Here is a 14579-nt window from a genome sequence, read left to right as displayed (position 1 = left end):
GGACTCGGGGAAACGGGGCTAAATAATTGAAAGGCCAATGGGCACCGCTACCTCAATAAGATGCATGAAAATAACACAAATAACTTAAAAATATAAATAAATGAGGTGCAATTGTGTTGAGGGAAAAAATACGTTCAATTAACACAAGTCCTTGAATAAATAAAAAAAAAATACGAGGAAACAAAATAAATAGAAAATCACATGAAAACATGAAATGAAGTCAATAAATGAAGTGGCATTGTGTTATAAAGACAGGAAATACAAATCATGGCCCCATTATGACTCCCTTAATGGCTAATTAACACGGGTTCTTCAATAAAATCAATAGAAAATGAAATATAAACCCCAAAATAAGTAAATAAAGTGTCATTGTGTGTTAAGGGCCACTGGGGACAATGCTGATGGCGTTTGCCTGAGCAGGGGGAGTCATGGCCGGGGGAGATAAACGAGAGGGCATCGGCTTGTGGTCACACGCCATCAGATAAATAAATAAACGAGCATTAACGGTGACACCTTATCAGAGCACACGCAGGTACATCCTAATAACGGAATTTTCTTGTGTCGCGTCCATTTGTGTATTTATTTGCACACCCTTGCTTTGTTCACAAGCGTGCTAAAATACGTGAAAATGAATGTAAATTGCACGAAGGTCTGATTCTTGGTTGTTTGATGGATTCTGGACGACTTCTGCTTTTCAGACGGATGTTTTCCAAAAGCCCAACCGTCAGTCACGATGTCTACTCGAGCCACAGTCACGACCACCATCCTCGGGCATGCAGTCACGACTTGATCTCCATCCTGTGCATCCTGTCAGCATCATGCCCTTCATCTTCTCCACGACAGCCTGCATGCATGGCTTCACTTTTTTTGGATCTTAAAAGTAAGAACCTGCGCATTTTCATCACTCACCTTCAAAAACAGCACCGTATAAACTACTTTATCGGAGTTTCTTGCAGCAACTGGGTATGGCTATGACGTTATAGATTAAATATATACCATTATCACAATAAAAAGTCACAATATGGAATGTTCGACAAAATGTAATCTTTATATAGCAATATACTGTATCTCATCCGTAACGTTCGGTAACGTTAATAATTTCTGGCGTACGCATTGTTAAACACTGATTATTAGTAGTTTGAGGCTAAGGAACTGTCATTGCCACCGTAACTTTAGCCGTATTAGCTCATGTGGCGATCAGATATTTAATATACTAAATAACCACGTAGCAATAACCTGTCTAATATGTTTGGAAGCTCTTAAGGATGCCCTTATTGTGACGCACGAGCCATTTAGACCTATTTTGGGTACTTGAATTTGTACATAAATAGTGTGCTAGAGGTTGTTTTGGGTGTTTATACGATTTGTGGCATAAATTTGAAAACGTTTTAATGGCCAAAATAAAAATACGGGCACTTTTTAAAGTCACACCAAACATGGTTATATTTATTATTAGTATATTTATAACATGGCTTTATATATATGTCTGTGTATTACAAGGAAGCGATGCTATGCAAAAATAATGCATTTTTAATACCTTTTACAGATGTAATTGGGAATCATTGTAGGATTTCGGGATAAAAGTAGTCCTGATCATGAAAACATTGCAAAAATAAACCTGCTGCAGTTGAGCCACTATATCTACTGTACATCTATATCTATTTATATTGTGCTCTCCATTTGTTACTGCAGGAATATGATCATTGGCCCTTCTTGTCACATGTAAAAATATACACTTCTCCCAAGTATCTCACAAGTGAATACACCTCTCACATTTCAGCAACCATTTTTATTAGATCTTCTCAGGTGACAACAGAAATGAAACTTGGATATGTTGTCTACACTTTTTTTTATAGTACTGTATAGATTGAGAGAAATGCATTGAGAGAAACATGTACTGTAACATTCTGAAGCAGGGCATGTATGATCCCGCATCACAGTTTTCCAAGGAGCCCAAACACACCTCCAAGATAAGTGCCTTGCAGAGGAACCTGAAGGTGAAGGTGATGGAATTGCCAAGAGTGTCTCCAGACCTGAACCAAATTGGGCACCTGTGGGGCACCCTCAAGCGGAATTGAGTGGAGGAGGATTTTTGTGTAACAACCAGTGCAGCTCTGCAATTCCATGCCCAGGAGGATGACGGCATTGCTAGATAACAATGGTCCTCACACTAAATATTGACACTTCCGACATAATTTGGACATGTGAGGTGTATTCACTTGTGTTGTCAGCTATTTTGACAATAATGGCTGTGTGTTGACTTATTTTTTAGAGGACGGTAAATCTACACTGCTATTTGAGCTGTACACTGACTACTCTAAAGTATATTCAAGTTTCATTTGTATAGTAGTTTCTTAAAATATACTGTAGTAAAAGTGGTTGCTGAAATGTGATGGGTATGCAGTATACAGTGTATACAGTATATACAACATATAGTATTTATATAGTCCGTCCACAGTGCATGCTGCCTATTCCTCCAGTCAACGTGAGCTGCGTCGGGCCGGCATGATCCGAAGAGAGGCAACGCTTTCCCGTGTCATGAGCCGGGTCACTTGGTCCAGACTGAGTCCGGCAACCACTTCCCCGTTCACCTGTAGAATTTCATCACCGACGCCCAGGAGACCCACGTAGGGAACTTCACCGGTGCCGTCACCAACTTTCTCCACGTAAACACCTAGAAACAAAGAAAAGGTCCGTCAGTAAAGTCAATCATACATCGTTTCTAAACAAGAAGTTAAATGAGGCCGTGTACCTGTATCAGGTCGACCTTTGCCCCTTGAGATGACGAAACCGAAAGGACCGTTTGGGGGTCTAATGAGCTCCAGGAGAAGGGAGCCATCAGGGAAAGCCTGAGAGACCCTCCCAGCTGGTCGCAGCATCCTGGAGGCAAGTATGTCTTCAACACTCATGGCGCGGTGGACCTCAAGTTGGGGGCTATCGGGGCTGTGGTATATAGCACATTGTTTTGTTATTCCTAGAGATGATATACTGTTCAACTTAAAACACACTGGGTATTTTATTAGGTACACCTGTACAATCCTATTTACGTGACTTACCTTGGTGCCAGGCCATAAGGAATCTGCATCTCACCCAGGATGGTGGTACGCTCTGTTCTCCTCTCCAAACTCTGCACAGAAGAGGCTTTACGCAGTTGGGCCAATGGCAGCGCCTAGTGGCAAAAGACAGTATTGCAGCAAAAGATAAGCCGTCTGATACAGTAATGGTTAGCTGCATGAGCAGGTCCAAATATTAGAAACAGCCCTCAATGACGCACAATAATAAACATACTGTTACATTAATACCGCTCTGACTGTGTTTTGATGCAGTGTTAGTATTTGAGTGCATTAAGTTGTAGTATTTGAGTGCATTAAGTTGTAGTTGTACCTATGCAGGTGTCAAACCAGCAGCCACGCAGGTGTTGCTCACCGTATGCAGGCTCTGCAGCGAGGGTGTCCTCTGTATGCGGATGGTCGGTTGTGGTCTGCGTGTAGGACTCGGGGAAGCAGTGTTAGGCCTGGCTGTTGGGATGCTAAGATGTTCCATACTACTGGAGCGCCCCCCTTTTACAAGTCTGCCAACACTGTTTAGACCAATGGAGGAAAAGAAGCGACGAAGAAAAAGCTTTGGGCGCCCATCCATCTTTCTGTAAAAGCACAGGTAATCATTGTTAGTGCACTAATTTGAATTCATTCTGCAAGTGCATTTTATGTCCACAAGAGGGCATAGTTGGTTTGACAATCAGAAAATATTTGTCCATCCTGTTGACTGCAGGTCAGGGTTTTAATCCCCTCCTCTGGAGTAGCTTTGGGGGAGGGATTTATTATGACCCAATAGTGTTGCTATATGTGGGATCACCTGGACCCGTCAGAGGTTTCCTCCCATAGAGCCTCAGCTTTCAGGTGTTCTGCTCTCAGAAGCTCAGCTCTGAGATCCTCAGCCCGAGACAAGGCCAGGTTGCGCATAGCAGGATGGAACTCTGAAGCAGGTCCGGTGTCTGCGCTCACTGTTGAAACAATAGGAGACAGTCTTGCATTAAAAACATACAACCGTGTAGGCAAAATAATTATCTAACACAACATGTCCTTGGAAGCGTGGGTCTATTTTTTTAAGCATTCTTTCTCACGACAGTTCTCAGGTAATTGTCAGACTTTGATGGATTACTATCCGACCCAAATGTTTGAGATAAATTACGGCAGATCTACAGTATATGTTCATTGGGTTCTGTTACTTTAACAGCATCTAGTGAGTGACGTGCAGTCAGGGAAGGCAGGTGAAGCAGAGCATGATGAAAAAAAAGAATAATGATAACGTAAAACAAATAATATTTGTCCATTGAACTGTACTGTAAAAGTATTTTATGTATGAGTCCGATCGTTGCTAACATTTTCACTGAAATCACTGAATTTGCACATTTCCTGATCAAGTGAAGCTACCGCAAGCCTGCCTGCCTACCGTCACACTGCACACTGAGTTGGATCATGACATTTGCCAGTTTCTGTTTGTCAGTTTCTCCTTGTCAGCAATATAAGGTTGCAAAAACATGTATTATACACCATGGCTTTCTACAGCCTGTGTAATATCTTTAATATAGGTGTGACATCATTATTCTTGCTAATCGGACAACAAAATACCTAGAAAGGTCATACGGGAGGCATCTGCAGTACCGCTGCATCCTGAAGGTCTCAGGCGTGCATGAGTTGGACGGTGCTTGTCACTGCCGTTCTTCCACAGAGGAAAAGCCAGCTTTTTTTGACCAACCAAATTAAGCACCTGTGGGGCATCCTCAAGTGGACCAGTGAAGCTCTCCAATTCCACGCCCAAGAGGTTGAAGGCAATGCGAGATATCAATGGTCCTCACACTAAATATTGACACTTCCGACATAATTTGGACATGTGAGGTATAAATTGGGGGCCGCACGGTGGCCGAGTGGTTAGCATGCTGACCTCTCCGTACTCTGGTACTCTGGTTTCCTCCCACATTCCAAAAAAACAATGTTAGCTTAACTGGCGACTCTAATTGTCCATAGGTATGAATGTGAGTGTGAATGGTTGTTTGTCTATATGTGCCCTGCGATTGGCTGGTGCCCAAAGTCAGCTAGGATAGGCTCCAGCATACCCCCGCGGCCCTAATGAGGATAAGCGGCATAGAAAATTGATACAAAAAATATTTTTTTTAATTTTGGGCCGCACGGTGGTCTAGTGGTTAGCACGTTGGCCAATACAGGAACAGCCTGGAGATCGGGAAGACCTGGGGCATTTCTGTGTGGAGTTTGCATGTTCTCCCTGTGTGTGCGTGGGTTTTCTCCGGGCACTCCGACTTCCTCCCACATTCCCAAAAAACATGCAGGTGAGGTTAATTGGCGACTCTAAATTGCCCATAGAGTGTGAATGGTTGTTTGTCTATATGTGCCCTGCGATTGGCTGGCGACCAGTCCATGGTGTACCCCACCTGTCGCCCGAAGTCAGCTGGGATAGGCTCCAGCATGCCCCCGCGACCCTAATGAGGATGAAGCGGTATAGAAAACGGATGGATGGATTATTATATTTTATTGGTGTCTGTTTTTCTGTCGTTAATGATGTCGCCGCGTGAGTGATGATGTGCTCCACACAGCAACAAGAATTGCTAGCTCAGTATGTCTGCGCTCTGGAATGCCTTTGGGTTGTAAATATACAAAAACTGAAAAGCGCTGTGAGGGGGGAGTAAGGCGTCTTTCTTTAATACTTCAAATCTAACATCACACCTCAGGTAGGATCACCCTTGAGTCACATGACCTAACGTACCTGCAGCAAAATAAGAAGCGACCAGACCAGTGCTGAATGAGCCCACTTTACAATCTCACTGATTGTATTAGTCCAGCGTTTCATACTTTTCACTTTACTTTCTTCTTATGTGGATGTTTGTGCCAGATACAAATGTGCAGCTTTCCAAATTGTATTGTTGCCAACATTTAATTTGATTCTTATTTGTGAATTATTAAGACTAAAGCTTGGTTTGTGCTTGACGCATCCGCGAAGTCCGCACAGCTCCGCGTGGCCAAATTACGTCACTTTTGCAACCATGCCCCTCCGCTCGGCATCCACGCGGCCCAAATTTTCAGCACCGCACACCTAGGAAATTTTCTAACTACGTGGACTGTCCTGCGCAGAAAAACATGGCGGACAAGCAAGAGCCCCTGGTGGCGAAGATTAAAAAATACAGACATCTTTATGATTCGGCTCATAAAAATCAGCGCAATCAACAGATTCATCAATTATTGGAGAGAAATTGCTGCCACTCTTGGAAGAGATGAGGAGGCAGTGAAAAAAAAAAAGTTGGACAAATTTAAGAGACCGATATGTGAAGGCAAGAAAGGGCGTTAAAGGGAAAAGTGGTGATCCAGGAGGAGGCAAGAATGTCCCGCCAATTCTGAAAGACATGGGTTGGCTATCGTCCTTTATCAAACACAGAGAAACGTTTCAGCTCATGCTCGTCACCGTGTTCTACTTCTACTATGGTGTATTGTTGTACGAATGCCGTAGACGCTCTACACTGCCCCCCATCATTTGGGAAAATATGGGCTAACAGCGGGGGGGCATGACGCACTGATTATAAATGCTGCAAAAGTTGTCTCTGGCTGATTCCGCACATCTCATTTCCACGTACATGCATCAAGCATAACCCAAGCTTAACCTTGCTTACCTGTTGACAGTAGGAGAACTTATTTTAGTTGACGATTGGTCACAATGTTTTAATGACTATTTTGTGGAGACAAAATGTTTTAAATAAATATGGCACGTTTTGCCACTTATTTTGTAACTGATATTACATATTAAAGTATTTGTCTTATTTTGCACAAAGAGTGTTTATTTGTGAAATGTATCCAGTGGCATTATAACAAAAGAAACAATGTGCTCATTGCATGACTAGCTTGAGGGAAGGGCTGCTCAGTTGATATCGATATTGGTAATGAAGTGCTGGACAATATCGATATATCAGATATTGGTAAGAATGCCAAAATCAAGCATCTTGAAATTATAGTACATACTGTATATAAGCTACTGAAATCTAAAGGTTGTGGTCTAAAATTGCTATATTTGTAAACACTCACCTGCTCCGTCCAGCATGTCATCCCAGACATCAGCACCTGGCTGAGCTGTGGAGTACCTCAGCGTGGAGGGTCTAATACAGGGCGCTGGGGCGCTTGTTGCAAGGGCCCCTTGTGTTAAAGACGCAGGCAAGTCCCTTCTTGTCTCTGGTGAGTCTAAGAGAGCTGAATGCTGAGGCCCGGCTTCACCCCCTTGATTTGAAGTCATCAGAAACTGCACTGAAGATTGACTTGCAGCAGATCGGTTCCTTGAGCTGGACTTGAGAGCTGACTTTATAGGCAGCGTGGGTGTTTCTCTAAGTCCAGAAGAGGTGCCCAGAAAGCGAGGTTGTAGACTGACAGAGCTGTCTGGGGCGAAGGAAACAGGGCTGCTCAAGTTGACTCTGTTCCTGGGATTGGAGTTCCGCCTCTGTGCCCATGACGGACCATAAGGACCATGGCCACCGGACTCAAGTCGACTTTCTCCTTTCCTGCTCCTTCTCCTAAGCTTCCCGAACCCTGACGATTTCCAACTTGTGCTGCTTTCTTTACTCTCCCCAAGAACATAGGCTCCTGCAAACGTGACAGTTAGAGGAGCTTTAGGACGGGTGCTTGCTTCTGGTTTGGTCGGAGGCACCCAGCAAGGAACCATTTTACCCCTTGTGTCTTTAAGGTTTCCAGTCTGCAGTGACTCAATCATCTGTGGATCTGATAGTGAGGAGACTGGCTGAGGTTCCCTCACGACAGAGCCACACGACTCACATTTCTTCACCAGCACAATGATCTCTTTAATGACTGTTGTGGTATCAACACTCACACCCATGTCTTGCTTCTGCAAAGGAAGGATAGAGACACTCCTGTGCCTCCGACTCCTCTCTGAACCACTACTGCTAGAATCTGTATTGCTGTCCCTGTTCTTGGATTTGGGCATGGCAGGTCTACCGCGTTGTCTCACTCTGTCCAAGTAGCGCGATTCCGCTTCTTTCTCTGATTCATCCTCAAAGCGTACTCGTGTGGGTGAACAGCCATACCGCCTGGATCGACCAGCCTCATCCCCGGGGGAAGTGTCTCTTTGGTCGGGGACAAGGAGCGGACCAGAAGCACTTTGACCTGGGAGATCCTGGTTGTCTTGAATGAATTTCTGCACTGACGCTGGATTGTGAGACTCCAATTGCTGCTTCTTACTGCAAGAAATATACCATTGACTTAATTACAATGCATCTTCAAATCCGTATGCATCTCTCTGTGCAGTATCTAACATACGGGGCTCGGCTATTGGTCCTATACTAGGCACATTGGTCCTTAACCACTTACACAGTCGATCTGTGATCAGAATGGGATCTTCTACAGGGGCGGTCACCTCTAACGTGGTTGGAGCGAGCCTTGAGTCGAGCTCGCTCCAGGAGACGCTTGGCTTGCTCGTGCCTTGGGCTCAGAGGAAGTTCATCGCTGATTACAAGAAGTGACCTGAACCAATAGAAGGCAAGGAAGGACAACAATGGTCAGGACGGGAGAAGTGAATGTATAGACTTGTTTCCACTAGACAATAGTAGGATTCCACCAGTGCAGGGGCACTGGTGGAACCCATTGACCATTTTCTCATGATTATAAAACTCATACTGTAACTGTATTATAGGTATGCCAACATTTAGGGGTGTCTGGAGATCTTGCAAGGTTAATGTCCAAGCAGAAGCTGTAGTAATTTTACATTTGATTAAAGTTACTTAAGAGTCGTCAGCTCAAAACGCGAAGATGGACGGACTCGTGTGCACACTTAATCACCGAGTTGAGCGCCAACTTTACACGCACTGGCAATCACCGGTTCAGCTTCATAACGCACCTCATACTGTATGTAGAAGAGATTCATGTTGGCAACTTAGCGACATTGTCGCTATATTCAGCGAGTAGCGATGCGCATTAAAAGTGAAATCAGGAAGTGTTTCTTGTGTCATGCAATTATTCGTGAAGCATCCGCAGCGCAGGCAAGAGTAGAGCTTCACATCCAGTTGTACATAAATATCACCATGCAATGCCAGTCTGAAAGCTGCATAACCCCCTCAACAATGCAAACCAGCCCCTGACCAGTGACAGAGCAAGATGGCAGAGCTTGGAGACACTCCTCCATCGCCTGGCAACATCTCACCTTATGTTGAAACATGCATGGGTGTTCAAAGAGTGGCGCAGGAGCCATCTGTGGAACGTGGCTCATTGCAGAAATCAAATAAAGATTTTCATTTTTTTAATTTATATTTTATTTAACAATTGGATCCAGTCATATTTTTTGTTGTACTTTCCTTAAGATTAATCTTAAAATTTCGTCTCGTTCTCGTGGACCCAAGCCCGTGCATCGTCTTGTCTCGTGACTTGGTTGTCTCGTGACACCCCTAGTAACATGTCTTTCGAAGGACTCTGAGCACAACCTATAGGGAGCGCCACAAATGTCATGTACAATGTCTGTTGCTAAACTTAACTTAGCAGGTGTGTAGTGGGGTTTTCCTTATTTTTGTCAAATTGCTGCACCTCTTTCGAGGTACTCTGGTACAACATTTAAAATATATAGTTCCAGTGTAGCATACGGAATGTTGTGTGGCAGGAGTTGCCGTTTTACACATCTTGTTGACGACAGATTTTGGACTAAATTTGATTGACTTAATGAAGCTTTCCTAAGCCGTCTTATGCAATATCATAGATAGTCTGGGGCGTGGCACCAGCGGTAACAAGCAAAGCAATACGTCATCTATCCATCCCTCCTCCTTATGGCCCAGCGGCTAAGCTGCTCTACATTGTGCTTCATCGTCTGTACTTTGTCTTTATCCTCTGGCCCAGCGATAAAGATAGCATGATACACTAGCCATGTGGATTATCCTTGTCATGGGCACACTGTCATTCATTCTCCCATGTGTATCAAGAGGAGAACATACTGTTTTTCACTAGATTAAAGTTTGTCATGACCGTGTTTTATCCCAACATGGACAAACATTGGATGGTGAACAGTCTGTTTGTTGTGGCCCATCTGTTCCGGGCAACAAATTCTCATCATGATTCAGTTAACATCCTCTGTAATAATGACGATGACTCCAAAAATGTCACCTTGGCTGAGAGTGAAGTGGAAACAAATGAATGATTCAAGTAGTAGGATAAACCCTCCTCCAAAAATGCGATGCTTAAAATATTCAAATCCTTCTTCTATTTTATCCCACTTATCCTTAAAATTGTCAAGGTTTTTTCCACAGTCATAATAAATAGTAATGATATATAATAATCAATATAATAATAAATAAATAATAATAAATACAAATAAACATAACATAACAAGTTCAAGACTCTTCTTCCTTGTATTTTGCAAACATCAACTGCTTGTATTGTTTCTTGAAATCGCCCATCTTAGTGCTTTGTTTGAGTTCCCTACTCAATTCGTTCCATAATTGGATTGCACATACTGAAATGCTGTGGGTTTTTAGCCTTGTTCTGTGTGTTTTAGGTTTAGTTTTTTCCTGAGTTCATATTTGTCCTCTCTTGTTGTATGTATTGTATGACATTTTTGGGTAACAGGTAATTGTTTGCTTTATGCATAATTTTAGCTGTTTATTAAATCAGCAAATTTTAACATTTGTGATTTTAGAAATAAAGGACTTGTTTGTTCTCTATACGCGGCATTATGGATTATCCTAACTGATCTTTTTTGCAGGCCGTTTAGCGAGTGAAGATTACTTTTACAGTTACTGCATTACCCCATATCTCCACACAATAAGTTAGATATGGTAATACCAGCGAGCAGTGAAGAGTATGGAGTGATTTTTGGTCAAGGACAAATTTAGCTTTATTCAGCATTGAAGTATTTCTCGCCACCTTTTGTTGTGTATTTTTGATGTAAGATTTCCAGCTTATTTTTTCATCTATTATGATCCCCAGAAATGTATTTTTGTTCACCCTTTCAATGTCCACTCTGTCTATTTGTATTTGGTTGTACGTGTCCTTTCTGCTATTACCAAAGAGCATTATTTTAGTTTTACATAAGTTCAAGGATAATCTGTTTTTACAGTGCAAAATGATGGTCCCTCAAAATAGTCTGACTATATCACAGATAATATTAATTTTCAACGGTCATTTTAACTCATAATAGTGCATCTCACAGTCTTTTGCAACTTTCTTTGCACGTGCATGTCCTTTCTGCCATTACCAAATGGTATCATTTTAGTTTTGCTTATGTTCAAGGATAATCTATTTTCATCCCAAAAATTACTTCTATTTCTTCAAATGATACATTTATTTGCGTTTGCGTTTGCGTTTGCGTTTGCGTTTGCGTTTGCGTTTGCGTGGCCTCCCAGAACAACACCAGCATCATTAAATTTGCGGATGACACTACAGTCATCGGACTGATCACTGGTGGTGTTGAAACATCATACAGAAGCTTGGTGTCATGATAACAATCTCCTTCTCAATACAGATAAGACTAAAGAGATGATCATTGACCCAAGAACAAGGGAAAAGGAGCCGCATAGACCCCTGTTTATTGATGAGACTGAGGTGGAGAGGGTGAAAACCTTCAAGTTCCTTGGCACACACATCAGCGAGGACCTCACCTGGTCTCACAACACCCAACAAATTATGAAGAAGTCCCAAAGGAGACTGTACTTCCTGAGAAGACTGAGGAAATTTGGCATGTCCACCACAATCCTGAGTTGCTTCTACAGATGCACTATCGAAAGTGTCCTTACCGCCTCCATCACTGTTTGGTACGGTAACTGTACAACACGTGATAGGAAGGCACTCCAGCGGGTGATCAAGACCTCACAGAACATTGTTGGGGCAGCCCTCCCCTCACTGCAAGACATTTATAAATCTAGAGTCCTACGAAGAACACACAACCTCATCAAGGACAGCACACATCCACAACACTAGCACTTTATTTATTTATTTATTTATTTGTATTATTTGGTTGTATTAATGTCTCTTCTGTTGTTGTTGTTGCTTAATTTATTGGTATATATGTTTATGTTTCTTATGTTCTTATTCTTTCTTGTGTTTTCTTTCTTTTCTTGGGAGAATGAACAGAATAAGATTTTCATTGCATGGTATAACTGCTGTTTTACCATGCACATGACAATAAAACTCTTTTGAATCTTGAATTTTGTAATGTTTCACCCACATGAGCAATGATTTATTGACCCTATTTCTCAACAAGGTCATGATTTAATTCAAGTGCATGGTAATGTATGCTTCATTTACAGTGAAATATACTGACAAATAGCAAAGCAAGGAAGAGAATTGGGGGACAACTGCAACTTCAGGCCACTCTTGCAATAAAACGTCCCCATCACAGTGAATGGCTGTGTGCATGGAAGAGGGAAGCATTAAATATTGATATCAAGTGTGAATCATCGCCTGAAAAAACCCGACCTCTGTCGTCATCCGCCTCGCGGCTCTCTTTGTCACATAATCATACCATATTTAGAACAAACGAGACAATAATAAAATCATGAGAAGAAGATATAAATATAGCACAGAAGTCGTGCAAGAAGAAGCAACCAATTGCTTACCTCAAATGGGGCTCAAGTTCCTGAAGAATGACTGATTCCTCCAATCCCTCGTGGGCTTCTGGCACAAAAATACAAAAAGATGTGTCTTCTTTGCAGAATTATGCAAAAACTACACAACCAAGCTTCATGAACACACATTTTGCTTCAAATCTTGTTTAAAAACATTCATATTTTAAAAAATGTCTTTAGTTGTCCCAGTACAACTGTTATTACATCATTTGTTATACAGGTATTTAATAAGGAAGTTTAGCATTTAGCCCATCCCTAGTGCTGCCATTCGTCCAATCTTCTTGTACCACGAGTTTTAATTAATGATGCTATTTGTTGCCTTGCTCTAGTGAAGGCATCCGCTGCTGATTGCAGAAACTGCTACCTGTCACAATATGGTCAGACTGACAAATGCGGCGCTCCACCACAATCGTTTTCCCCAATTTTACGGTCCAAAGTGCCTCCATTTCCAAATGATGCAGCAATACTGTTACATTCTATCATATCCTAGGTTAGCCGCTTTACAGCCACTCACAATGAATCATCAGATGCGTATTTGTCTGTATGACTGTATTATATATTCCTAAATAGCACTAGACAAAAAAAGTGCCTACTGTTGTCACTCTGTGTGCACACAGAGAGAGATGTATGAAAACAGGGCCACCTCCCCCCACAGCTCCAGCTGCTAATAATAGCAACATGCACATCTGCACAGCTGACATCTGTTCAACAGGGAATGTACGAGGTTATATATTGCATTTTTTATGCAACGACTTCTGCTGGAACTTGTGAACTGCAACCAAATACAGTCTCTATATTTCAAGGCTCCAGACTAACTTTTTTTTTTTTTTTTAAACAAGGCGCACAGTGGCCCCTAACTAAGTAAACAGCAAATTTAGTGGCGTACACCGAAATCAACTTGCAAAGTAAATATTCACATTTCTCCTCATTTTCACTGTTTTACTGATAAATACTTGAACAACCAATAGCAATTGTCTTCTCTAACCACCTTGTTTCTGTCCCGAGCTTCTGGAAGGCCTCTTTGGTGGCATCATATACACCTTAAAATTAAATCACATCATGAACATGTTAGGACTGTTTTCAAACTAAAATCACAAACGAGGAAGCTACAATATCAGGGTTAACCTTAACAATTGGCAAAGGTTGGCACGCAGGAGTTTGTTTTTGGAACATTTGTAATATGTATAGGTGGAAAAGAACATTGTGAGGACATCAAATGTGATTCTCTTGATGTACTCAACCTGTCAGGTGATGTTTTTCACTTATGTACATAAGATACGTCACATCGCCTACACCTGGAAGGATTAATCATTATTACAAAGAATTTGACTATATTGTTAGTTCCAACAATTATTGTTCACAATAATAGAATGGGAAAAAAAACCCCATCTAATTTACAGTTTATTCTGCCAGGTCATCATTTTATTCACTTTCATTTTCTTCTGGCCTACGATGAAATGGCTTGGAATATATTTTGGTGACAAGGGATGTCCAAAGTGCAGCCCGGGGGCCATTTTTGGCCCCCAGATCATTTTTTTTTTTATTGTCCCTAAAAATGTAATTCATTATTATTGAGATAAACTCTATTATTAGATATTACACTCATTTGCTGTGTCACAAAGCTAAGATGTTGAGGTTTTCTTGATCTACATTGGATTTGTTTTAGCATAATGTACAAAATGTATCCAAGTGGCGCCACGCAGCCTTTGTTATTTATGTATACAGTTCTCAGTGGACAGAGTTTGGACACCCCTTTTTATCTCTTCATATATGAGCATTAGCATGGCCACACTGTGGCCTAGTGGTTAGCATGTCAGTCTCATAGAAAGGAGATTAAGGTTTGAGCATTTCTCCGGTGTTGGCATGTTCTCCCTGTGTGTGCATGGGTTTTGTCCTCCCACATTCCCAAAACATGCGGTTGTTAAGTTGTTAAGTCAGCTGGGAAGTCCCCCACTCTTGCCTGACC

General features: G+C 42.0%; 1 protein-coding gene across 4 annotated transcripts in view; it reads right to left on the bottom strand.

Moving 5' to 3' along the window:
• Positions 1-1413: 1413 nt before the first annotated feature.
• Positions 1414-14579, bottom strand: part of LOC129176712 (uncharacterized) — a 14938-nt gene continuing 1772 nt past the window's right edge. For 3 of the 4 annotated variants that reach the window (XM_054767021.1, XM_054767023.1, XM_054767022.1), the window contains 8 exons: positions 12605-12662; positions 8379-8531; positions 7089-8248; positions 3856-4003; positions 3427-3643; positions 3057-3169; positions 2753-2943; positions 1414-2674 (listed from right to left, as the gene is read on the bottom strand). In XM_054767021.1, coding sequence (XP_054622996.1) covers positions 2481-2674; positions 2753-2943; positions 3057-3169; positions 3427-3643; positions 3856-4003; positions 7089-8248; positions 8379-8531; positions 12605-12662 — 2234 coding nt within the window. In that variant the 3' untranslated portion in view covers positions 1414-2480. Of the gene's footprint in view, positions 2675-2752; positions 2944-3056; positions 3170-3384; positions 3644-3855; positions 4004-7088; positions 8249-8378; positions 8532-12604; positions 12663-14579 lie in introns of those variants that run through there. The other variant, XR_008569492.1, reaches the window with a different exon arrangement.

Source organism: Dunckerocampus dactyliophorus, chromosome 2, assembly GCF_027744805.1.
Source record: "Dunckerocampus dactyliophorus isolate RoL2022-P2 chromosome 2, RoL_Ddac_1.1, whole genome shotgun sequence".
Lineage (NCBI taxonomy): Eukaryota > Metazoa > Chordata > Actinopteri > Syngnathiformes > Syngnathidae > Dunckerocampus > Dunckerocampus dactyliophorus.
This window is presented reverse-complemented; position numbering and strand designations above follow the sequence as displayed.